Source organism: Passer montanus, unplaced genomic scaffold (genome assembly GCF_014805655.1).
Source record: "Passer montanus isolate IOZ18808 unplaced genomic scaffold, ASM1480565v1 scaffold1, whole genome shotgun sequence".
NCBI lineage: Eukaryota > Metazoa > Chordata > Aves > Passeriformes > Passeridae > Passer > Passer montanus.
Window position 1 is genome coordinate 22,237,478 of NW_024356504.1, and position 24,613 is coordinate 22,262,090.

General features: G+C 38.1%; 1 protein-coding gene across 6 annotated transcripts in view; it reads right to left on the bottom strand.

Moving 5' to 3' along the window:
- Positions 1–878: 878 nt before the first annotated feature.
- The window catches only part of ZRANB3 (zinc finger RANBP2-type containing 3), a 40,197-nt gene continuing 16,462 nt past the window's right edge, over positions 879–24,613 (bottom strand). For 2 of the 6 annotated variants that reach the window (XM_039701119.1, XM_039701109.1), the window contains exons 3-21: positions 24,154–24,172; positions 21,222–21,400; positions 18,607–18,838; positions 16,760–16,845; positions 14,647–14,818; positions 14,134–14,262; positions 13,181–13,300; positions 12,316–12,435; positions 11,598–11,777; positions 10,651–10,803; positions 9,581–10,049; positions 8,439–8,642; positions 7,879–7,961; positions 6,335–6,436; positions 5,328–5,470; positions 3,835–3,966; positions 2,596–2,983; positions 2,049–2,180; positions 879–1,713 (exon numbers count right to left, since the gene is read on the bottom strand). In XM_039701119.1, the coding sequence (XP_039557053.1) occupies positions 1,615–1,713; positions 2,049–2,180; positions 2,596–2,983; positions 3,835–3,966; positions 5,328–5,470; positions 6,335–6,436; positions 7,879–7,961; positions 8,439–8,642; positions 9,581–10,049; positions 10,651–10,803; positions 11,598–11,777; positions 12,316–12,435; positions 13,181–13,300; positions 14,134–14,262; positions 14,647–14,818; positions 16,760–16,845; positions 18,607–18,838; positions 21,222–21,400; positions 24,154–24,172 (3,142 nt within the window). In that variant the 3' untranslated portion in view covers positions 879–1,614. Of the gene's footprint in view, positions 1,714–2,048; positions 2,181–2,595; positions 2,984–3,834; positions 3,967–5,327; positions 5,471–6,334; positions 6,437–7,878; positions 7,962–8,438; positions 8,643–9,580; positions 10,050–10,650; positions 10,804–11,597; positions 11,778–12,315; positions 12,436–13,180; positions 13,301–14,133; positions 14,263–14,646; positions 14,819–16,757; positions 16,846–18,606; positions 18,839–21,221; positions 21,401–24,079; positions 24,101–24,153; positions 24,173–24,613 lie in introns of those variants that run through there. The other 4 variants (XM_039701136.1, XM_039701146.1, XM_039701128.1 and 1 more) reach the window with 4 other exon arrangements.

Consider the following 24,613-nt stretch of genomic DNA (forward strand, 5'->3'; position numbering starts at 1 on the left):
AGCATTACTTACAAATGTACAAACAGCTGCAGTATTGTGGACATTGCTCAATAAATATGAACGTACTGTTGGCTCTCAGTATTCCCATGCTTTTCTATGCCCTCCTTGCATGCTCTGATCCAGGAAGGACATTGTGACTATACTGAGAATACAGAGAGCTGAGTTCTGCTGGTAGTAGCAGCATCCCAGGTGTTACCCTAAAACTTCTTTGAGGGGACAGGGAGCAGAGTATTTTTTCCTCACGTAAAGTTCTATGAAGTAGAAATACATTTTTCAGGATGAAGAAGAGTTAACAAGGTAAAAATCTTGTCACAGACCTTGGGTGTTCCCTCAGACATCAGGGTAAGTATGATAAAGACCTGCAGCTGTTCTTTAACTGTGTGGCTTCTTTATAATTACTTACACCAAACAATTCCTGATTTACTGGTAAGTAAAATTTAGGTTAAGCTTCTTCCCCAATACTTCTGGTTTCCTCCTCTCTAATGACATACTACACTGCAATGTGGTCTCTTGTAGGCTGCAGAAACTTGAAGGACTCTCATACTTGGTTATCAGGCTATCCTACTTGGTCATTTAAAGTGCTGGAGAGGTGATTCCTCTGTCATACTCAGTCACCACAATCATCAACACAGCTACAGGCCTGTTAGTTTGACTGTAGAAACGGTGCACTCATGCAACTACCTTGTCTTATACAGTTTATCTCTGTTCAAGAGTTATAACTTTAAAGATTTTTCTCAGAAGGATAACTTGGCTTATTTTAAGTAGCTGTAGTTGGAATTTCAGGCCTGCACTGTGAGATTATGTGTTGTGCACAGCTCTGCTGTATGAGCTTACAGCTCAGCATTTGGGGGTAGGAGAGACAGCATTAAAAAAAAACATCAGGAGAAAGAAATGTATTTATTTAAAGTAACTGTAAAGCAGGCCAGGTAAGCAGTCCAAAATTACCAGTATCTCTGCAATCTCATTAAGGAGAATTTGACTGTAGCATTTCCCAGAAATGACCTTTGATGAGATAATTGCCAATATTTAATATTTCCTATCCTGAGTAACACTTCACTACAAGCTAGTTTAAATAAAACCAGAATTCAACTGACATCAATTCTAAATGCCAAAATCCTCTACGTCAGGCCCATGCCATGAGTTAGCCTTCTGTGGGTGAGCAGCACTGGAGGAAACAAATCATTTGTGCTAGTTTTTGTCATAATCACTGTATTTTACTCTGTGGTTTTGGTATGTGAGCAACAAAAGGAATTGAAACTAAGACACCTTCTAGGTCCATGAAGTTCCCAGTACAATTGAACCCAGTAATACCACCAGCAGGTTCAAAAGAACTTCCTTAAATTCTTGCAGCCCTAACTACCCTGCAAGAGGAAATCATAATTCTTCAAAATGGCACTGAAGTTATATACTGAAATTTAGCTCTAAACCAGGGCCATTAAAAAACATGATGATCAAGTGCTTTGGATGTCACGGATAATTTCTTTGGTTTCATTCCTTATTTTCTTCTCTCTACCACCAGCATGATATAACAGCAATTTCTGTTAAATCAGTGCAAGAGGAAAACACTAACTATATTGGTTTCATAGTCACAATGTACCTGAATGTATGTGCATTTTACTTCTTCACTAAAAATTTGGTGATGTCACAGGCATACTTTGTAGCTAAAGACCTTCTCTTCAGCTGGCTTCTTTCCTTGGCCTGTTTTGCAGTTCTCTGCAAAAGAGAGAGAGAGAGACAGGTTGGTTCAGTGAGTATTGATACTTGGAAACATGTTCTGCAGAAAGCATTAGCCCACAGATAAACTCCAGACTGTCTTTGCAGTAGACAGCATGAGGAAATGCAAATGTTTATTAAGGCAACATTTTCCCAAATCCAGAGGGAACTGTCATATTGTAATAGTTCAATGCTGCCTTTCCACCTTGGCAGTATGGGAGGCTGTGAGCACTGGGGTTCTGCAGCAGGAGGGAGCAGGGCTGAGGAGGAGCTAAGTGCAGTTTCCCCTGCTGTTCCCTGCAAGAGGACCAGGATTCCTGGCTGCACACACTGACCTCCCTGTGGCAGGCTGTGCAGAGGGTCTGAAGGTTCTCCAGGGAGCACTGTCCTCCTCCGCTGTACACGGGCTGGATGTGGTCCACCTGCCAGAACTGCCCCTCTGCCGGGCTCCTGATCATCTCATTCAGCTGCAGCACACAAAGGACAGGGCAGGGGTGAGACACTCCTCAACTACATGGACATCCTGCTGTAGGAACAAAGCAATCCTGGGAAGTAGCTAGCTATAGTTTTCATCAAGATAAAGGAAGCCAGCCTTGACATTTTTTAGTTACTCCCACTGGACAGGCAACAACTCTGAGCAGTTGGCATGTTTTCAGCCAGCCCTGGCTGTACATGTGCCTCCCTACAGAATCAGAGCTCTGATGCCTGTGCCATTTAGAGGTGTTACAAGACAGTGGGATTTAGTTAATTTGATTGTTTTTAAGGACTTGTTTTTTTCTTGTTCTGCTGTTGGTGCTATCTTAAATCTGTCAGAACACTTTTGGCTGTCTGAACTCTCTATACACAGAGCAGCTGTTACTGCTGAAACCCCAGAACCATCACCTGCCCAAGGGGAAGGTGAGCCATCCAAGAGCTCTCCAGAAGCTGCTTCCTCTGGCTCCTGGGCGCATCCCTGACGCTGAGGTAAAGCTCCTGGGCGTTGTGCTGGCAGCACTGGCACACGCCGTGCTCGATCTGGAACACCTTGGAGCGGAGGTAGCTCTGGCTGGAGCGGATGGAGAAGTCCTCCTGGCAGGCGTGGCAGCAGAAGCGCGTGTCCCAGGCCGGGCAGCCCGGCGGGGGCTCAGCTGTTGGCTGCTGGCAGCTCAGACACAAAGGGGTCCCCTGGTTGTCCAGGGCCTGCAGATACCCTTTGGACAGGGAGGAGTCTCCAGCATCAGTCTGCGCTGCAGGAAGGGCTGAGGAATCGTTTCCAGTTTCTGGAAGCAATCTGATGGCAGAGAACAAGGTACAGCTCTGGATAAATGATGTATTCAGCAGCCCAGTTCATGGGGGGGTTTATGCACTGTGTATTTCAATTAGATATCTTTTATGTTCTGAAAAATCCTTATGTTCTGAAATTTTTTAGCTGAAATAATACCTTGCGCTCAGATTGATACCTGCACAGTGCAAAAATCCTTTACTTGCTTTACATTTCCATTTAAACAAAATTTGGCAATAGAACAAGGCAGATTTTTCTTCTGCTCATCTTACTATGCTCAATTATTAGCTGAAATAATGCTGTATTTATAAAGACATGGTGATTTCTATCAGGCATGTACACATACAAAATGTTTCAGCCCCCTCTTTAACAGAAGTAATAAAGTCAATGGAAAGATCCTAGTTTCTCTTTACAATCTCCATGACTGCCTATGAATTCTCTACTCAAAACAAAGTAGGATACACAGTGCTTGTTTAAGAAAATATTTTACATGGCAAATTTCTGTTTGGAATTGTCACTTCTTTGTTCCCATTTTTTTTTAATTCTTCGGCAAATTTGGTGTCCTCAATTTGATGTTGACCTCACAGTAGGGCTGAGCTAACATTCTTTTCTCTAACTGAATCACAAAACTATTCTCTTGTTTTATGTTAGTCAGACTCAGTTAATTAGCAGCTCTGTCAGCAGACAACAGATGAAATCTGAATTGTTAAAAGAATAAAACAGAGCTCATTAGCACTACAGAAACTTTCTTATCTAACTACTGTACTTCAGCAAAGCAGACATTCATAGCAAATAATTTTACTACCATTAAAAAAATGTGGCAAAAGAACTTAATCATCCTATTGCATGAATAAACCTACTTTGTGGAAGGCTTAGGAGAAGCACCTTTGTCCAGAGAAGCCCCCATTTCTTTGGAGATGAGGCGAACGCTGCCCCCGCTGCTGCTGGCCTTGAGGAGCGAGGCTGCTGCCACGTCCTCCCTGGTCACATACCTGAGAAAGGGACAAACCCTGTCAGCAAGGGGAGCAATCTCCCTCCAGAAACAGCACTCTGGGCTGCAGCAAGATTGGTACAGCACATTCACTTCACACATTCCTCATTTTCTGGAGGAGAAATGAAAGTTTGGGAAAATGTGTTTTATATACTTCCATATTAAATACCCTTTTCTAAAAGTGAATTCTAACCAGTGAACAGGTAACTTGGTTTGTGCATAACAATTTAAAAATGACTGCAATTTGATACTGCCTGCCAGTGAACCTGAAAGGCATTTTGTTTCAGTTAGGTGATGTCTCAGTGACACTGGATAATCCAGAAAGCTTTACATGCCCTGGAGGACTCCTTGCTCTGTTACTTGTGTTTCATCTCTCCACTTTATTTTCATGTGAAACCCTGCAAAACACAACTGCTCTGAGTTAAGAACTTAAAATTGTTTCACAGAAACCACTATTCAGACAACTTCTTTTGAGGACATCTCTGATCTGAACATCTGCCAAACCCTACACCCCACCCTACAAGGCTGCTATAGGTCCTGGTAGGTTTTCTGACACCATTCACTGATTTTTCCTGTACTTCATGGGAAGGCACAATCAGGCAAGAGGTTAACACTTACTACCCTCTGCTTCTAACACTACTGGAATTACAAACTATTTATTTACTTCATTCTTACCTATAGCCAAAATAGAGTCACCCTGAGGAATTTAACAGTAGGGATTGAGGGGAATAAGAAGGTTTTAGATGGTTTGCATGACATGTTCTGTGCAGAGCAGTGACAACACTGAGGCTACAAATGTCTGTCAAGGAAGACTACATCAGAAAAAGAAAGGGAATCAAAGGTACATTTAGGTTTTAACAAGGATCAAACACCAGCTCTTTTCAGTGGCACTCAGCAAAGAGAAACAGTTTTGAGAAATGTCATCCACAGAGAACAGAACTGCTTAAAGAAAAAACAAGAACTGGAAAGGGCAGTTGGCTGTGAATTATGAATAAAACATTATCTCACTGATGGCAACTAATGATTTATTTCTGCTTCTAGGTGGGGAAAACACCCCTTGACCTTACTTTTCTGCTGTGGCCCTGAGGTCAGGGTTTTTCCTTTAAAAACACCTGGCAAGTTCCAGATGTTGAAACATGCAGTGCAGCAGAGCCAGAGCAGCTGCTGAATGGGGCACAGAACTGGGCAGGGAAGGAGACACTTCCAGCAGATTCACCAACATGCCTGGCTGCCTCTGTCACTCTGAAAAGCAATCACTGAATGTCCAGTTCAGACTTAGCATCATTCCACTGAAGGCCACATTAAATAAATCAAACTTTCTGCAATAATTAGTAGAAGGAATTAAAACCAAACCCCACACACCTCTTTGTGCTGCTGCCCACTGACTGCTTTTTAGACAGCTCCTCTGCAGCATGAATGGGACTGCAGAATATCTGACCACTTTTTCTGACAATCTTCTGTTTCATTGCTGTTAGACGAGTCCATTCTTTCACAAACCTCAGGATCTGGCAGAGAACATGACAGTCAGCAGCAGGACAGGCTTTGCACAGAGTTAATTACAGCAGAACAGTGCCATGGACTAGTGCATTCTACCCTGGCTGGAAACAGCTCCTACAACCAGAGATGGTACTTTGAAGTAACTCTTCACACCCCCCATGTGTGGAACCCACTCAGTAGCTGCTTCACACAACAGCTGGTTCAGTCAGTCAGGTATCCCCATTACAAATTTAAATTCCAACCTTGCTGGAGAACATACAGAAAGAATCAGTTTTATTCCTACATGCTGATTTTCTGTTTGGAAAATCAGATTTTAAGTTAAACAGAAAATATTTCCCATCCAGTTTAAATGTGGATTTCCTTACTTGAGTACTTGTGTTTGCAGTGTTCCTCTCAAACCCCATTATGAACGGGATCTTTATTCCTAAATTAACTGAATGTCTCTGTGGAGCTGTGCCTGACAGTGCTTTGAAAACTCTTAGTAGACCAAAGGGAGAGTGAGAATGAAGGCCTGCTCAGGCCTGCAGCCTGATACAATCTAGAACATTCTTATTTAGAGTGTGGTTCCATTTCATTCAGAACCTTTAAGAAGTTATTTTCTTGACTTATGAAAGTTAGCAACCAATCCTGTAAATGAGAAATTAAATGATGCCTGGTTAATTCCTTCTACTGCAGTGTGAACAGGAGGCACAATAATTTGCCAGAGTAACAGATTCCATAATTAATATTCACATCAACATCTGTAAGATTGCTTTGATGAAACTGTGCCTATATCCCAAGGCCTGGCAGTATTCTGCATTTATTTTTGTAAAAGTAAGTAGTCTTCTTCTGCATTAAATATTATATTGCTGTGCCAGTAGAACTGTTCTTACCAATGCACGATTTTTTTTGTTGTGGAAAGTCTCTGGTAAATCTTCCCAGTTATCCAGCTGTATGTCCAGTGGAATGAAATTATGATTCAGTGGTTCACCATCCTAGAAAAGCAAACAGTTTTGTTTACAGATGCAATGTAGCACCATGAAGAAAAGTAATCTGTTTCACGTGAATTCTCCTCCCTTCCCACTAAATTTAGTTCCTCAAGGTCAAATTTTTCCAGACTTAACAATAAGGCACAGAGATAACAGGAAAAATGCAAGGAAGATTATTCATATTAATCTACCTAAAAGCAACAAGGCTTAACATTTTAACTTTTAATAGATCTGGATTTTTTCCTTGCAGATAGTTCAGAAACACAAACTGCCTTATATTAAACTGAAATTACAATCCTCTTGACTGAATTCTAAGGGAAATGAATGATTGGAGATAGGAGAATGTCACTTCATTACAATTAAAAAAAAGAATTCTTGAACATTGTTTATCATACTTCTTTTTAATGTCTGCAAAAGTTCTCCATTTAATTTTTAAAGGAATAAGTTGTCCCAGTGGGTACAAGGAACAAAGTACATCTAGCCAAGAAACTTATTGATGATTCACAAGCATTCAAGAGAAGGAGTCAAAGCAGAATTCTCTGGGGTTTCACTGCACAAAATCTGCTGAATGGTATCTGGCACAATGAATCTAATCCCAGCAAAACCCAAACCAGACAATTGCCCAAAACCCACCCAAAATGCATCTCTGTCTGAATACAACATGTGAAGCTAGGGAGGAGCATACACTGTAAGTACATTTAACAAATTTTCAGATACAAGAGGACTTTTGGACTCTTTTTGACTTTTCCCAGCTGCATCAGCCTCACAGAATGTCTTATCTCAAAGGCTTGCCCTCAGTTATCTGTGCTGCTTCAGTGGCACCTGAGCACACTGATTCACTCAGTGAATTGGAAGAAATCTTCCCACTGAACTTTCCTATCACTTGAAAGAAGAAATTGGCAAGTCCTGATCTCCCCTTGAATAATGACCTGGAAAATTCCCAGCTGCTGGTTTCTGTACCCAATCACCACTGGAAATTAATGATAATGGGCTTTATTCAAGAAATTACTAACTTACACATAGCACTAATGTTGAGCTTTCTGAAAATGTGGCAATATTTTATTTACTTAGTGTGTCAGGATTTACTGTCATTTTTAATTTGAATTTTGAATGTTATTCTATTCAAGTTATTTTGTGATAAGACACTAATAATAAAAAAGGAATTTTACACAACTGTCACTGGAATTTCTAACAGATTATTTAATGTATTAGCCCAATTCTGTAAGCCAAGTGTTGGAAGTTATGTATCTAAGGAATTATTACTTAATTCCATTGAGAAAAAGAACTAGAATGATAAACTACCTAATTTTTGTACATTTCAGTTAATACAAAAATATTAATGCTTTTACATCAAACATAACAAAGGAGAACATACAAAAACATTTCATAGGGCAACATTCCCCTTTGCAATTTTAAAATAACAATAACCATGCATATTTCAGGTTTACCTTTGTATAGAGGTGGATTCTGTCAGTATTCCTGCTTGCACAGAACATAAGCCCATCATATATTTGGAATGTGTCTGATTTATCTACAACAGAAAAAATGGTGGCATTAAAGATTTTTATTCATTCATTCTACTCTGACATTAAAAACAATATTTAATATGTATCTAATTCCAGAACAACATAAGGTGCAGAGCTGAAGCAGCAAACTCTGAAGGTATTTGTGAATTTTACTTTTCTGTTTCTCCTGGAAGACCCATCATCTGTTTGCCTGTGTCTGTCCTGAGTTCCAGTAAAACCACCCACATTCCCAGCTGCTGGTTTGACACAGTCCTGAAGTCAGTCAGCTCTGGTTTGCTCCAGGAGCTGTGTGGAAAGGCTGGGCTTATCCAGCATCCAAATTCAACAGATGGCCCAGGCCAAAAAGAGAAAGTCCCATGCTGGTGTTTGCACTTCTGTGTTTTGGAGGTGTAGGTTTTTAATTAAAAGCCATTTTTCATGCCAGAGGTATTCAATGCAGTTTCACAATGGGATAGAATTGTTCTTTCAGAGTCCCACTTTACCTTCTCCACATTCTTTTTTGCTTTTTTCCTTTTCAGTGCCAACAGTTTCCTGTTCTCTGATTTCAAGAGATTTCTGGGACCCCAGTTCCCCCAAATTTCCTCTTCTGCCTTCAGCACTGCCCTCTGCTCTCTCTCCATCTCTCCTGGGCTCCTCTGACACTCCTTCCTCAGTCTGGCTCCTGGGAGCTTCACCATTTCTCTCACCTAAAGACAAAGAAAGAAGCAAAGCAATGATTTGTGTTCCCTGGCAGGTACCTAATAACACAGCTGAGACAGGAACACATCACTGAAATACAAAGAAATGGCACTGCATTCTCTAATATTACTATGGTGCAACCACTTAGGAAGTTAGAGCTAACTTTAATGGTAGGATAACACACACATGGAACAAAGCTTTTAATTTATGTAATCCTGTGCACCCAGATTAATGTAAAAATATCTGTGTAATAAACAATGCAGTTAGCAATTCTGTATTATTTACAGTTTGTATACCATAAACATACAGAGTAGTTTTCCAAGGCATTGATTTATAGCTGTGAAACTCAGAAGTTGTCCTTATTTGAACAAGTCCAGAGATTTAAACAAATAAAAAAGGAAGCAAAAAGAACCTTACCCATGGCTTTGAAACTGAAATGACAAACACTGGCATATATTTATAAAAATGTTTCATTAATTTTCCAGATAGCTTAAATAAATTTAGTGAAAGAAATCTACTGTGAGCTGGTGGAGAAAGAAAAGCCGTATTTTCCAGATAATGTCTCTCATGACAAATACACAATGCTCAAGTTAATAAAACTCTAATGCCCCACTACTTAGTTTTGAAAGGTGAAGAAAAGTATTGCTGTTTAATTGTATTCAGAATAACCATAAACCTCAAGGAAGATGAGAGGGACATTTGCTGCAAACAAAACAAAGGATATATTCTTCCTTATGACCTTTATATCCTGCTAACATTTTATGGGTATTTTGCACTTGTTTCAAGTTAGACTCATGTAAAAGATCCTTGGGGAAAGCAAGACTAAGAAGTATCATATTTTCCAGGACTTCTGTGTAGTCAGAGGTTAAAAAAAAATGTATTTATTGAGCCTGATCACAACTGAAATGAAAAATGCACCTTTCCCTCTGCAGCACCCCTTACTCACCATCCCTGCTCTGGGGGCAATGGCACATCTCGCAGTAAGGCAGCAGAGCATTGTTAATGTAAGTGCAAGCACTGCAGTGCCAAGCTTTATTGAAATCTGTACTTTCACTTGAAGTATTTAAGCCACAAGGACGGAGTTCACTGTTTTTTTCTGAAAACAAAGAAGGCTTTTTTCCAGTCAGAGATGTTTTCTTTTTATTACTGGAGCTCACTGGGGTCAATCCACTTATGCTCTTTGCTCTTTTGGCTTCATGCTCACAAGTATCTTCATCACAAATTGCCTCCACCTCACTTTTCCTCGTGGAATCCAGGTTTTCATTGCTCTTCTCAGCACCCTCTTCTTTTGTGACTGCAGAAGGTTCTGAATCATCATATAACAATTCATCACCAGAAAATCTTTTGCGTTTCTTCTCCGTGGAGGATTTGGGGGAAAAGAAGGAACGGATGTCATGCTGTCTGTCCTTTTCAAACTAGGGAAGAGGAAAGGAATAGGAACCACAGAATCATTTAGGTTGGAAAAGACCTCTAAACCCCACTTGTGACTGCATCAGAAACTGTTAAACAAAAGACAACTTCAAGAACAAACAGTGAGCACAAAAAGCACTTCAACATTTCTCTCCTGATTCCAGAAAAGTATTTTCAATATGCTCCTGGAAATTCTGAAATGGCACTACCAGAAAACAGATACACAGAACTGATAAGCTGTGTGCCTTTTCTGAAGATGTTCATTACAGGAAATATTAGTCCAAATTAAACATTAGTCCAATTAATTCAGCACAGTTAGCAAAGATGTCATTTGAACAGAAATTACTTGGTCTTATCTGATTCTGAGGGTGGCTCAGTCACCTAAACATAACATAAGAACCCATCAGAAGATGTAGATGACATTTATTCTCCAGAGAGCATTTTTCCCAACTTCACCTAAGTTTTAAAATGGCATTTGCATTACTTTTTGCTACTTTTTTGATGTTTCTCCATTAGTAATGTCTGAAGTGCACAGAAACGGAAGCAAATGGCTGCTACAATTTTTTTTAAATGAAAGGAAACAAAAAACAAAGTTTCAATTCTTACATGCGTAAATAAAAGTTCATTTGGGGGATCTTCTAGACTTTCATTTGGGGTCCAGGTTTCAGCAAAACTCAAAAAATCCCATTTGTCCTTATCCCCTTCTTCAGCCTGCATTTTCTCTTTCTTGCCATTCAAGGTGCTGCCTGTGACTTTGGCCTGCAGGAACACAATAATTGTAAGTGCTGTATTTAGCACATTGCAACTAGGGGAGCTGTACACAAAATGTCAGTATTTACTGAAGATAAAAGAGAATATATACACTGTGTACACCCTCTAACAGCCTTAACATGTTTTGCTTGGCAAGTGGAGACAAATACAGAATTATTTTGTTACAGAGCTTGTAAAGTAAATTGCTGTTGAATTACTGAGCCCCATCTCTGCCATGTGTAAGGAGAGTCATAATGCACCAGGCAGGATGAGCTTTAAGGACCTTTCCAACCTAAACCATTCTATGATTCTCCAGCTGCTAGCAACAACTGGGTGATACTTGTGGAAAATGGCAAGAGAAGAAAAGATCAGTGTAATAATCTTGGATCTACTGAAAAAGAGAATGCCTCTGCCTCTCACAAAGGAAGCTTAGTTTAGCCACAACATTAATTCAATTAAAAAAAAAACACAACAAATTCTAGCTGTTGAGAGTGAGCAGAATGCCTGAATCCCTTAAAATTTTAGACTGAGAAACAACAGCAATAAAGAGCTAGAAGATAAAACAACCATCTCCTGTGGCTATGAACCATCTCGTTCCCCATGGCAAAACTCATTATCTTTGCATCCTGAATGAAAAGCAAAAAGCTAGAGAAGACTAAACCAGAACAAACATGGACATTTTGATGATCAGCAATTGTAGGTGTACCAATTTGTCTCAGAGTGTTGCAGATAAACCAGACAGTGGCACTGGAGTGCAGCCCAAGCCCAGCGAGCCCTGCCCCCTCGGCCCCGTGCCCACCCACCTTGCGGTTGAGCATTGCCCACATGAGGGTGTCCATGGTTCCCTTGGCTATCAGGAAGTGAATGTTCACTGAGCTGCACTGCCCAATGCGGTGTGCTCTGTCTTCTGCTTGTTTGATGTGGCCTGGATCCCAGTATAATTCAGCAAACACAACGTGAGTGGCAGCAGTGAATGTTAAACCCTAAGCAGAAGAAGTAGATGCATTCTTTAAAAACAAAATACCACACACAAAAATTTTAACAAGCTAAAGGTTGTAGAGGACAACTTAATATGGAAATAAGAGGGTGGTCAAGGTGGTCCTCAACAGCAGATGGGTTTATTTTAGTGATTCTTCTTTGGGCTTCAGATTAAAAAAATACTTCAATATTGTGCAATGACTGCACACTGCTTTTCATTATGGAATAACATCTATTGCTTATTAATCTAGTGCTTTTAGAGAAATGGAGTTTTTATAATTATTCAAGAATTAGATACTGCTGCTTATCATCATTTAGCTCAAATAAATTCAATAGAGGCTTAGAACAGTTAAGATGATTAACGCAAAGAAATGAACACAGGGCCTGCAAAGGACAAACTGCACGAAGATAAATTGCCTTCAGTAAACCACTTCATTCATCAATGATTTCAGTAGCTATATTCTTCAAGTGTATTAGTTCTCATAATTTCAGTAGCTATATCCTTCAAGTGTATTAGTTCTCATATTTTCTGTTCTGCCCTACCTGACCAGCTGCTTGAATACTCAAAATGGCCACGCGGGTTTCGGGGTCCTTCTGGAACTGATTGACGAGGTGAATCCTCTCTGCAGAGGGAACACTCCCATCTATGCGGATGTAGCGAGCCTGTGACATCAGAACAGAGACTAAATGACATCATCAGTGTCTGTTTTCAGACCAAATCCCTCTCTGTCCCCCAATAAAAACAGGAAAAGGACTGTTCTATTCCTGCCATGGGGATCAGGATACATCAGCACTCCTTTGCCATTTGATTTAAAATTAAGTCTCTCTCTAGAGAAGTGTAGACTTTGTATTCCCTGTTTGCAAAAGTAGAAAATAAATGAACATAGGATCTTAAAATGGCATATTTCACAGAAGAATCTGGAATTATTCTGACACCATTTTTAAAAATTCCAAACAGTTAAAAAGAATAAAAATACAAAATAGCGAAGTTAGCCACCATTCCCAAGCAATAGTTAAGAGTCCATGATCAAAACAAGGTGAAAGCTGTTTGCAAACATTTCTACTGCTTTGAATTAAACATTCAGGTTTGATGATAGTGTGTTGTTAAAACCCCTCAAAAATAGACAGAAGCATACTGATTGAAACATCTGGAAAACAATTGCCTACAGCAGTGATTTAATACTAATAATAATAAAGTCATACCAGATACAAGTGTGTTTACATCATCCTTACACACAAAGCAGTTCTTCAGAACCACATGATCCCTTCTAATCCAGTGGCACTGATCCACACACACATAAAATCCTTCCACTGCTGTACTCGTGTGCAGTTCTGCTGAATCCAAACACAGCTGGCAGCCACTTGTGTGAGTGAGGTAAATTTGTGTGCACATTTGTTAAGGCTTTACCTTGCTCTCTATCACTGCCTCTGTGCAGGCTTGCAGCATGCTCAGGTGATGGGCAAAGACGAGGAACTTCAGTTTGTCATTGTAAAGCATCATTTTGATGTAGTCTTTGACTGCTCCTGCCTGCAGTGAGTGTTTTCATTAGGGAGACATACAAAATATTCAAAAAGACAGTTTTTATTTTCATTTCTTTCAATTCCTTGTAACATGAAAAGGTAAATTTCCATATCTTTTGTTATCCATGTAAGACTTTATCAAACACTGACATTGCTAAGAATCAAATAATTCAGATTAATTTTGTTTTTAAAAAAATCACAACTTGATGTCTTGGAGAAACCTAACTTACTCCTTCAGGGAGAGATCAAAACCACATTTATCCTCCAAAGATCATATAATTACATGGTACTTCTTCCAGATTAAGATTTAGATAAACTCCCCCTTTCAATTCAGACATCATTATCTGATGTTTTAATCCATATTTGAGAAAAACAAACATATTTCAAACAGACAAGGTAATATTTAATCAGAACTTCTGTATCCACACGTACAAAGCCATATATCAAAACTGAAAGAATAAATTTGATATGGTCATGATAGCATAATCATAAAATATTGCTCTCTTTAAGCATTCATAGAATTCTTTTGTGTCAAATGTAATTTTCAGTATCTTTTGCAAAAGCCATTAAAGCAATGATGACAGTGAATAACAAAATTTATCAGTGATCAACAGTTAATGCAATACACATTGCAGTGATCTTCAGATTTCTTTTTTCATTGTAATGGGGTTCTGCCTATTCCATAAACATACAGGAAAAAAGAGAGTTTTTCTCCATGTCATGATTACAAAACAAACCAAATAACCTCATCTTGTATTCTGGCCAATAAAACCAATTCTGTGAGGTTAAAAACACACGCTGGATAATTTAGGGATATTAAGGAAAGACTTGCAGGCTCACCTTGGCAATGGCTGTTTCCTTATACATGCGTGTGATCAGATTCATGACTTGAGAAAAGTGGCTTTCAGTGGCATCTGATCTCAGACCTCTCATTAATTTCTCCCACTCTGCAAAAGTGGCATTCAGATTCTAATTGGCAGAAGAGACCAGTGGTTAGACAGAGAGTACAAAGTACAGGTATGTTTTAAGTGTGAAATGATTAGGAACTTTGAAGAATTCTTATCAAAATTGGGTAAAAGTAACTGCAGAATTCAAAATCTATGGGAAAAGAAGACAGAAAAGAAGTTTGTGCTAGAATTAGAACAAATTTTATCATTGATGAAGAAAGGAATTGCAGTATTAGTGTTCTTTGCATTATATTTTAAAAAACAGTAACAGAGATAATCTGCTTTATACTCACACAATCATTGTAACTACATATAATACACATGCACACATAAAAATACATATCCATACATAGATATTTCCATTTATTAAGAAAATTTTTTTTTTTAGCAAAAGTGAAAAATTTACCTTTGCTGCAGCTTGTGGGAGGTCAAATGGAATACGTTGCCTGACTTTGGGAGGCAGCTGAGTTAGGACATCATTCTTCAATCTTCTGATCATTATTTCACTTAAAAGTTGATGTAGTTCCTCTAAGTTTGAAGCTCCTCTACAATCCCATTGCCTTCTTTTACCAAAAAACCTGAAAATGATAAATCAATACAGAGTGTAAACACGAGATCTTCCAAATTCAATAGAAATCTTCAGTACATAATCAATTTTAAAGCATGCTATTGGATATGAAAGTGTGCTTCAACTTCTCAGCAGCCACCACTGCCTGCAGGAGTCACTGCCCATCACCTGCACACAATTCTCTGTCCATTCCCAGCTTCCCATACTTCACTGTCCACAGGAAACAGAAGTTTCAGGTTTAATTTTGGAACTCCTGTGTCAATGGACTAATGAGAAGAATACACCACCATGAGAACAATCTTTATTATATTACAGACAGGAAAGCCATCATGAAAACTGCAAATATCACCATCAATATTCCTTTTTCTCCCTCCCTAAGAATTCCCTCTTAGTTACTGTCAGAGACAGGATTTAAAGCTTAAGCTAACATCTTCAAAAGTTAAACAGAGGAAGAAGGTCTAACATTAAGAAGATAAAGACTGAAAAGAGAACAGATTTATTAACTCAATCTTCCTTATTCTTTCCTTGCTTTGCTGTTTTTGAGGAAGTGTTGCAGCAAGAACAACAGCTTTTCTCTGTCAGCATCACCAAGAGACAATAAAATAATAAACATGACAGATTTGGAGAAAAGCCCAGGTAGCATTTTCCAGGGCCAGAAGAGTGTGTTAAAAGCATGTAATTTTTATTAAAAGACAAACAAACAGCCACAAAACCCCCACAATAATTTAGAGATTTTTAAGCCTTACTGACTTTATCAACAGTGTTCTAATTAGCTGAATTAGCTGAATAGAATCATTTGGGAAAAAGGGCTGAGGGAGTCACTTCTGCACTGGTGAAGTGGGAATGGCACAGATGGAAGACAGCAACATCTTTTGCTCATATCCCTTCCCTGGTCTATTTATATACCTGTCCTTATAAAGGCTTCCTTCCTCCACCCTCAGCATCAGGGATAAGACAGAAATGGCAGGCTAAACCTCACAGAAATAGTTTGGAGTTCATCTTTAAAACAGGTGTCTATGGACACCTAAGGAAAAACCACCCAAATTTTCACAGGAAGTGCTGCATAAAATAATCCTATCAAGTTTATTACCACAGGATGTTTTGTTCCAGCCAAGTCATGAAGAAAAAGTTATTCACTGAAAGCTTGCCAAACCCTGAACTTGATTTTTATTACGTTTATGGTATTCCAAAAATAAGATAATCATCTATGATTGAGTAGCTAACCATGCTGTACCCACGCGCACTTGTGGTGTGAAAATTACAGATGCATTCAGTCAAAACACCATGGAAAAAATAGCATTTCTCTGTCTGAAAATTAGACAGTGATCTTCCATGTTATTTGAAGTTAAATACTGATAAAATGCATACGATGGAGAGAGAAAAACAAGTTTTATGAAAATGAAACCATGTAATTATTATTGTAAAAATTAAATCTAAATGCTAGCCAATTTAGCTGACAAAAATCTGTTATTCTGAATACATGCAAAGTTGTAGATGTGAGATTTTTAGCTAAGACAGTCAGCCTGTGAAATACAGAGCCAAGTACTGGACTTTTTTCCCACCCAAATGTGGTGAGGTTGAAAAAAACCTAGATCCCATAATAAAGAGAGAGATAAATTATTACATGACCATGAGCTTAAGACTGAGTCAAAAACTCCAGTTCTGAAGGTAAAACCTCCACAGCTCATATACAGTAAATGTATAAATAATTTTACTTAACAGAATGCTTCAACCTTATTTCAAACTTTAACAGCATTAATTAATTAATTTAATCAGTGTCATCCTTTTCCCAATGCTCTTTGATGAAGAAGATGGTAGATGACCCTGGGTTTCAAACCAAGATGGTGTGAAAAAGCAGTAGAGGAGCTACCTACTGATTTTCTCACTTGGCATGACAAGAAAAATCAATGATGCTCATGTAAATGTAAATAAGAATGTAAATAAGTAATACCTGACACGAGCATCACAGTATTTTTTAGCATATTCATTCCAAGTTCCAAACCTTCTTGGAAATAGTGCCTCAATCTGCATGAAGAGCTGTATAAAAAAATAAAACAGCAACAGTGAAAAATTTAGAATTGCCTGTGAATGGAAGACTAATTAGAAATAATCAATACATGGTTCCTGTGCTAAGTTTACATTTAATATTTGCACAAAACCCACAGATCTTGGCCTGAATGCAAAAGAAATTCCACAGGATACAGGAGTCTTAAGACAGGACAGTTGTGGGAAGCCCTCAAAGAACAGAGCACTCAGACCACTGTAACAGCACTGACAGCTTGAAAAGATTCACATTCACCAAGAAAACATGGATGAGATGAAGTTATTCCTAAAAATACAGTTTTTATCATTTGCCAGGTACACGGGCTCCTGCAAAGCTTCAGTGCAGCTATTACATGAGTGGTCTGCTTCCTAAAATACATTAAAAACTTATTCAATTCTTAAGTTTTACTTCAAAAAATGGACAATATCAATGCAGAGCAGAAATTTCACAGCTTTTTTCCCCGCTGAGTAGCAGGAGATAAATACCAGTTTAGATTACCTTAACCAGAAGGAATCCTGCTTTACAAGCTGTTATGCTGTCAAAGCCTCCTGGCTTCTGAGATCATTTTCTGTACATTTAAAGACTTTATACAAAGATTCTGCTTATGACACAGAACTGGTTAAAGACATTTAATGCTTTTTATATTGTGCTTTGTAAGCCACTGAAGAAAATCACTATCACTACAAAAATATCACAAATTATTTTCTGTTTGGTCATGAATTTTGATGCCATTGCTGTGGTCAAGGCAGGTTGTATGGAATTTCCTTTAAAGACCTTTAACAATGACACTGGTCCCAGTATCCATGTACTATACAAAGGTAGAACACTTTCTAATTCAAATTCTTCATCCAGGGCTGGTTGAAATGTCTTTGTACAGGAAGTTTTAGTAATTATCCACACCCATAAACATAAATATTCTTAATAAACTTTTAGGTAAGTACTCATTATATACCAAGCCCTTTTCCATACCTTCCCCAAGCTATGAACTCTTTCAACAAATTAAATTCATAAAGGGTCTTGGCATAAGTTCTATTTACACAGTAAGGAATGCTGAAGCATAAAATATTATTTATATAACTCTTTTAAGTTCCCTGAATTCAAGTCAGCTCTTATATTCATTTATATACTTATATACTCATTTTCCCCCTACATTTGATAAATAAAGGCAGCTGTCTTAGGTTCAGAATAAAACCCAAGAGGGTTTTCATTACCTCTCTGCTCCTCCCTAATTCCATAAGCTGAACTTCCTTCAAAAGAAAATTTGTCATTCTGGATGTGTAACAAGAACAGCCTGCATTTTTTTCCCTGAAGTGAATATTAGGAATAGCTAAAAGACCAGTGAAGCTAAGGGCTTTCTTTATCAGATGATGAAGCAGAAGATTTATTACAAGATCTTGTCTACCAAAGACTTCTCTACCCAGGAGAAACAAGCACTTCTGTGCTTAGGCTCTTTATTTTTTATTTCACCCAACAATCAGTCTATTACATGCAAGATTAATTCCTTGCAAGAAACACTGTCTCAAGTCACCTGTGCACAAGCTTGAAGCAAGTTTGTAAATCAACTCAAACAAAATTGGTTTAGTTTCTTATACTTGTCCTTCCTGATGCAGCCAATGTACTTTTTGATGTCATAATGCATGTAATTGAATATATTCAACAAATCTACAAAACTGAACATTTATTACTGATACTATTCTTAAAAAAAAACAAAACAAACAAAACCAAACCCAAAACAAACAGAATATGTCAAATACCTCTTCAGGTCTTCCTAGAGCAGGAGTTCCAGTAAGGAGAACAGCTCTGAGAGCTTTCTGAACAATTGGCAGTAAAATCTTGCTACGGGTGGCATTTCTGGATTTCATATAGTGTGACTCATCAATCACAACCACCTTAAATTTCTGCCTGTACAAAGTGTCTACCAAGGTCTGTGCATCAGATGTTAACAGCCCATACCCCAGAATTGTTACTTTGCTTGTTGATATTCCCCTGAAAGAGAAAATCCACAAGTTTCCTTAGTAAATTTTTATTGTAGGACAATTAATATAGCAGAGAGATTATAAAAAACTTATCTCAGAAGTTATGTGTGTCTCCTTTTGGATTGATTGACACGTGGGCTGTCAGGGTAACAAAACAGCTTTTGGTGTTTAAAACATCTCACACTTCTCAACCACACACATTTCATAACCATTTTCAGAAGACACACATTGCATTCCAAAGGAATTTCATTTACTTGCATGCATTGCTTCACCCTGTGCTCCTTTCTGGGGGCATCCCATTGGAAAAATCCACTTTGTGGACAAAAAGTTACACACAAGCCAGCATCTTAATTAGCACCCAAACACCTGAAGTAATAATGCCTCTGTGCAAGCTTTCTACTGCTCTGGGTACAAGTCCCTCACCAGCAGCCTGAGAGGATTAAGCAGACTGTCCCTGAGTATTTGGGCACTGGGAGAGTACAGACTGGGCTGAACCTCACCACCTGGAAAAACTATTCCTGCCAGAGCTGGTATCCAGCTTTTTTGCTCAAATAGAACAAGAAGAAAACAAAAAAACAAAAGAAAACAAAAAAAAAAAACCCACAACTGGAAGCAAGGAGTCAATGTGGCACAAGATGAAAAAATAGTATTTAATTGAAAATGAACCTTTTATGACAAATTTCAATATGTATACAGGTCCAAGGCATGAACTGATTTTAAAATCACTAGAGAGCACTGTGGCCCTTCAGGAGCAGCACAGGAACTCAAAGCTGTTAGACACACAAGTCACCAGGATGGGGTCACAGCTGGTCTACCCATCTGTCAGACACCACTGCCCTGCTGGCATCATTTCTGTTTGCTCTGCAGTAGCGAGATCAAGAAACCAAACAAGCTGAAGTTTCCTTGAGGATTTAAGAGGAAGAAAGGAAATGCAGCTACACATTCATGCTCTGGCACTGTGGGCTCTGCAGACTGTGGCTGCCACCATACAGCTAAATGCAACCAGGAAAGCACAAATTTCCCTTACCCTTTCTGAAGGGTACATTAAAAAAAAAAATTACAAATGAACTTATTTGTTTTGGTGGAACCAATTTAATCAAGAAACTTCCAGTTTCAAATTTGGCCAGAAATTGCAAACCTAAACTGATGCCTAGGTTTATTTTAACCTGTTTTAATCAAGAAGTTAACACTTAAGCAGTAAACTTGGAAGTTTTGAAGAAAAGCAAAGTATTAAACTGAGAGAAATCAAAGCTTAACATATGGAAGTAGAATTTAACAAAATGCTAAACCACATTTGGCAGCTGTACTTTTACATTTTCTTACAAATGCATGAAACACTTTCTAATGTTAAAATATTAATTAGTTCAACAGTAACCTCACTTACAGCTAGGAAGCCTCCTGGGAGTTAAATGAGCAGAAACCCAAGTTTTTATCTTTCCTTGTTTTTGAATAAAAATAGGTAATAATAGTTAAGGTAAGTAGTTAAGTTACTCCTTTAAAAAAATCTTAAAAGGAACAGAATTTCATCTGCCATTTAATTTTCCCATCATTTTGCCTGATCCACATCTCCCCTGTATGCACATAAGCACTGAGTGCCTTTCAGATAAACACCTGGGATGCCTTTCAGATATTCCTGTGATGAATTTAAATTTTGACTCTCAGTAGGAATTACCCTTCGATGAAGCTTTCAAAATGCATTTTCAGTTGGATTTTTGTGGTTACCAGGAAGGTTCCAAGCAGCACATCTTGGCAGTCAAGTCACTTTCTGATATTCCCAAAAAGATGAAGATCACTTTCCCTTCACACCAAAGTTTTAGAACAAGATCTAAACATTAGCATAAAATCAACCAAGTCATTTACAGTAAAGCAGACCAAAACCACCCTTGCAGCCCAGGGTAATAGGAGAGTTATTCTAATAACACCCAAGACATAGCCTCTGTGATGAATTCATGCTATTAAATCTAAAGATAGAAAGCGTAGGTCATGATGACCTTTTCAGTTATTTAGGGATTACTTATTCGAACTTGCAAATTTTCTCAGTGTGCTAAATGGAATTCTAACAGTAATTACTTCCTTATTTTGTAATGTACACCAGAAGTTCTCAAAAAATGTTTTGCAGAAGCTAATGAATTCATCAGAGTTGAGAAATAACTGTGTATGTTCAATTTGAGACACACTGAAGTAATCTAATTTTCAGCAGACAAGCATTTGCTACTTTGCAAAAAGCAGATCCCTCAACTTCAAAGAAACTGAGTAACTACTATGATACAAGAACAGAAAACTGGGAGGGGTGGCTGATAGCCCAGGGGATGTTTCTCACAGCCCAGAGGGTAGCCCTGCTTGAGCAGGGGTGGTGAGCAAGCCTTTCTGGAGAAGATCAACAAACTACTCACCCAATATCAGTTTTGTTCTGAATGATGCTAATGTCATCTGGAGAGAGTTCTGGAATCCATTTCTCCATCTCATCCACCCAAGGGTATCTCAGAGAGGAAGGCACTACAATTAAGAGAGGCCATTCATGTTTATAATAATATGAAATGGCAATTGCTTGAATTGTTTTTCCTAGCCCCATCTGGGAAAAGAAGAGAAAAGGACAACATTAAAATCAGATGTCTCTGCTCAGAAAGCACATTCCATTCAGAAGAGCCCAGAAGATTTTGCAAAGACAGAACCAAATAAAGGAAACCCAGTCACAGAGCTACTTATATAGCATGTATTTACTTATCACTTTGTTACCACAGGTCATCTTTCAAGAAACAAGGTTTTCCTAGTTAAATGCATTAATACATGTATTGTATCTGGTTAGCTCATCAAAGTAGAAGCAGCATTTCCATTCATCTCACAAGATTTTCAGCTCGGGGTCTTAATAGGAAAGACTAAAAAGATCAAACTCTTTAACTTGTTAAGCTACTAAAACATTTTTAAAAGATTATGCAAAGGAAAGAAAAATACAGGATGCCTTACAATAACAAGAACTTTGTCCTCAATTGCATATGCAAGAGGGGGAAGAGCTCTGGGTTTGACCCAGAGGGTCAACAAAAAAAACCTACTGCTCTGATTCACCAGGGCTGATGGTTTCTCCTTGGCCTGCACCACAGATGAGAAAGCCCAGACAGTGAGAATTCAGCTGTACAGACATGGGGAAGAGTTAAAAAATATCTACATTTAACAGGAAAGTACATCCTTCATATTGTCAAGGTGGGAACACTTCCATCTGTGAATAATCATGGCAACAGATGATTATGAGAGTCAGAATTTAGGGTTTTATTTAAAAAATATCACCCACTTTCCCCCATCACCAAAATTTTATCATAGAATGCAGCTATTTTCTCTGCTTGTTCACAAGGCAAGAGATAGTTCCTGACTCCTGTGAAACATCAAAGCAGAGATGGGCCTTAAAAGGCTCTGGGCAGGTTTTCCATGGAGTCCAGGGGACATTTGAGTGGATTTGCTGCTATCTAACTACTCACAGCAGTGAGACATAAAACAACTTACATCTCCAGTATTGGGTCTAAATGGACTGAGTTAATGATGTAATGAAGAGATTTCCCAAGAACAAAAGAAAAAAATGAATTTTTCTACTATTACTAGAAAGAAAATAATAGGAAAGCTACTGTGATACTCAGTTTTCATTCAAAATTGCCAAGTTTCCATTACAATTTTCCTACAAGTTCCCCTTGTATCACCAGTAATTCTTAGGTGATCTGAAAATAACTCTGAGTGAAAAAAAAAAACAAAAAACCCAATGAAATAAGATTAAATTTTAGTTTGCTGCCATGGCTGTGTCCCTAACTCAGGCTGTGCAGGCCCTGGTGATCATCCAGACACTGGGTTGAAATGAATATGGAATAAAAGCAAGGCTTTTATCATCAGCACACCCAGGGCTGATGCAGATCCCAGAGAGCTGATCAGCAGGGAGGCAACAATGTGAGAGACTAGAAAAACTGGAGAAAATATTATGGTCTTAGGTTTTGATATAAACCCATCTTTATCCAGCAGGGAAATGGATGACACTGAAATTTTTGAGGAAAAATTTTGTCTGTCCCCACTCTGAGAAGAAACAGAAACAAGTTTGTAGATCACCTTTCAAAAAATACTAGTTTTATCTTACTTTAATCCTTACATAGTAACACAAGCCAGGGATATGCACAGTAATTCTCTGATCTTGAGTTTTCCTCCATAATTTCTTTTTACATAAAAGCTCATTATACTGATATTTAATTTTACCAACATTTTCTTATTTAGAGATAGAAGAAGCACAGGACACACACCAGTGCACAATACTTCCTCCAGTGCCACACCTATTGTCATTATGAAATATAAAATCTTTATTTTGGAATAAATGTATCTTCCAGGACTTTTTATTGTTAACACAATTATGCACAGCTAATTTTCTAGCTCAAGGAGGGAAATAAACTGTTTTAATAAAAAAAACAGCTACTGCTGATATTTTGATTTTTCCCAAGCTTCCCTTTTCTCTTCCCCTGAACACTTCTGTATTCTCCACAGCTCCCAGATATTTTGCATTCTATGCCAGGATAGTTTATCTCCAGATGTAATGAGATTTTTGTAGTATGAGGAGATGCTTAAATCCCAATAATCCATCTCCCTCTCCCTGCTAGTGTGTCAAGAAAAAACCCAAATTAGAATTGTGAGACTACAGCAATTCTCTTTTTCAGAAAGGTTTTATACTGACAATACTTCAAGACCATTATTACAAAAATGCTTTATCTGGGGGAAGAAATGCTGGACTCAGATTTCCTTGATATGGAATACAACATATATTTTTAAATGTATGGACACAATGAATTTTACTATTACTACTTGATGAGAGCACTTTAAAAATTCATCTTTGGAAACCATATCTATTAAAAATCTCTTTGGGCCAGGAATGTCTAATAATGCATTAAAAATAGCTCACTGTGCAATTATAAAGCACTTTAAAAAAATCAACTGAGTCAGTGTTTTTAAAATGTAACAGTACAGGAGATTTAACCTACAATTAAAAGTAACCTTTTAAGTTTTCTCAAGGATTCTTCTAAACTTATGTCAGGTTTCAATTTTTCCCTCACTTAGGTATTTTCAGGGTATCTGCTGACTATCACACAAATTAGGATTCTTTTATTACCAGCCTTTCTGCCCACACCTCTCAAACAAAAAAAGTCACATCTGCACAAAGTGCACTAAGACCAGAAAAGACATTTATTAGAGGAACAGGAACATGTATTAGAGGAACAGGAACATCACTTACCTCATCAGCAATCATACACCTAAGTAAGTTAAGACCAGAAAAGACAGTATTAGAGGAACAGGAACATCACTTACCTCATCAGCAATCATACACCTAAGTAAGAAACAAAAGAAGATGGGAAAAGCAGAAATTAATACAAAATATAATACATAAACCAATACTTACAAATTGTTTACTATGAATTAAAATTCTGGATTTACAGAACCAATGAAAGGGGAAAAAGGTGACTTCATTCCTCCAGGTATCACCTACAATGAGTGAATGTGGTGTGAACTGAAAATAAGTACAACAAATATTCTAAAAAAATTTATTCAGTTTGCTGACATTACTGCAGAACTTGCAATTGTAAAACGGAATTTCTGCTTAGGTCCAGGGATAGATTAATTGTAATCATAAGAGACACTTCCAAGACAAGAAGTGTATTTTCCATTTTCTTTTGTCTTTCAGAAACTGCAATGTTTTTGCTGCTTCATGATTAGGATTATTTATAATTCAGATTGATTTTTAAAATGTGCTTTCCAGAGCTGTCACATT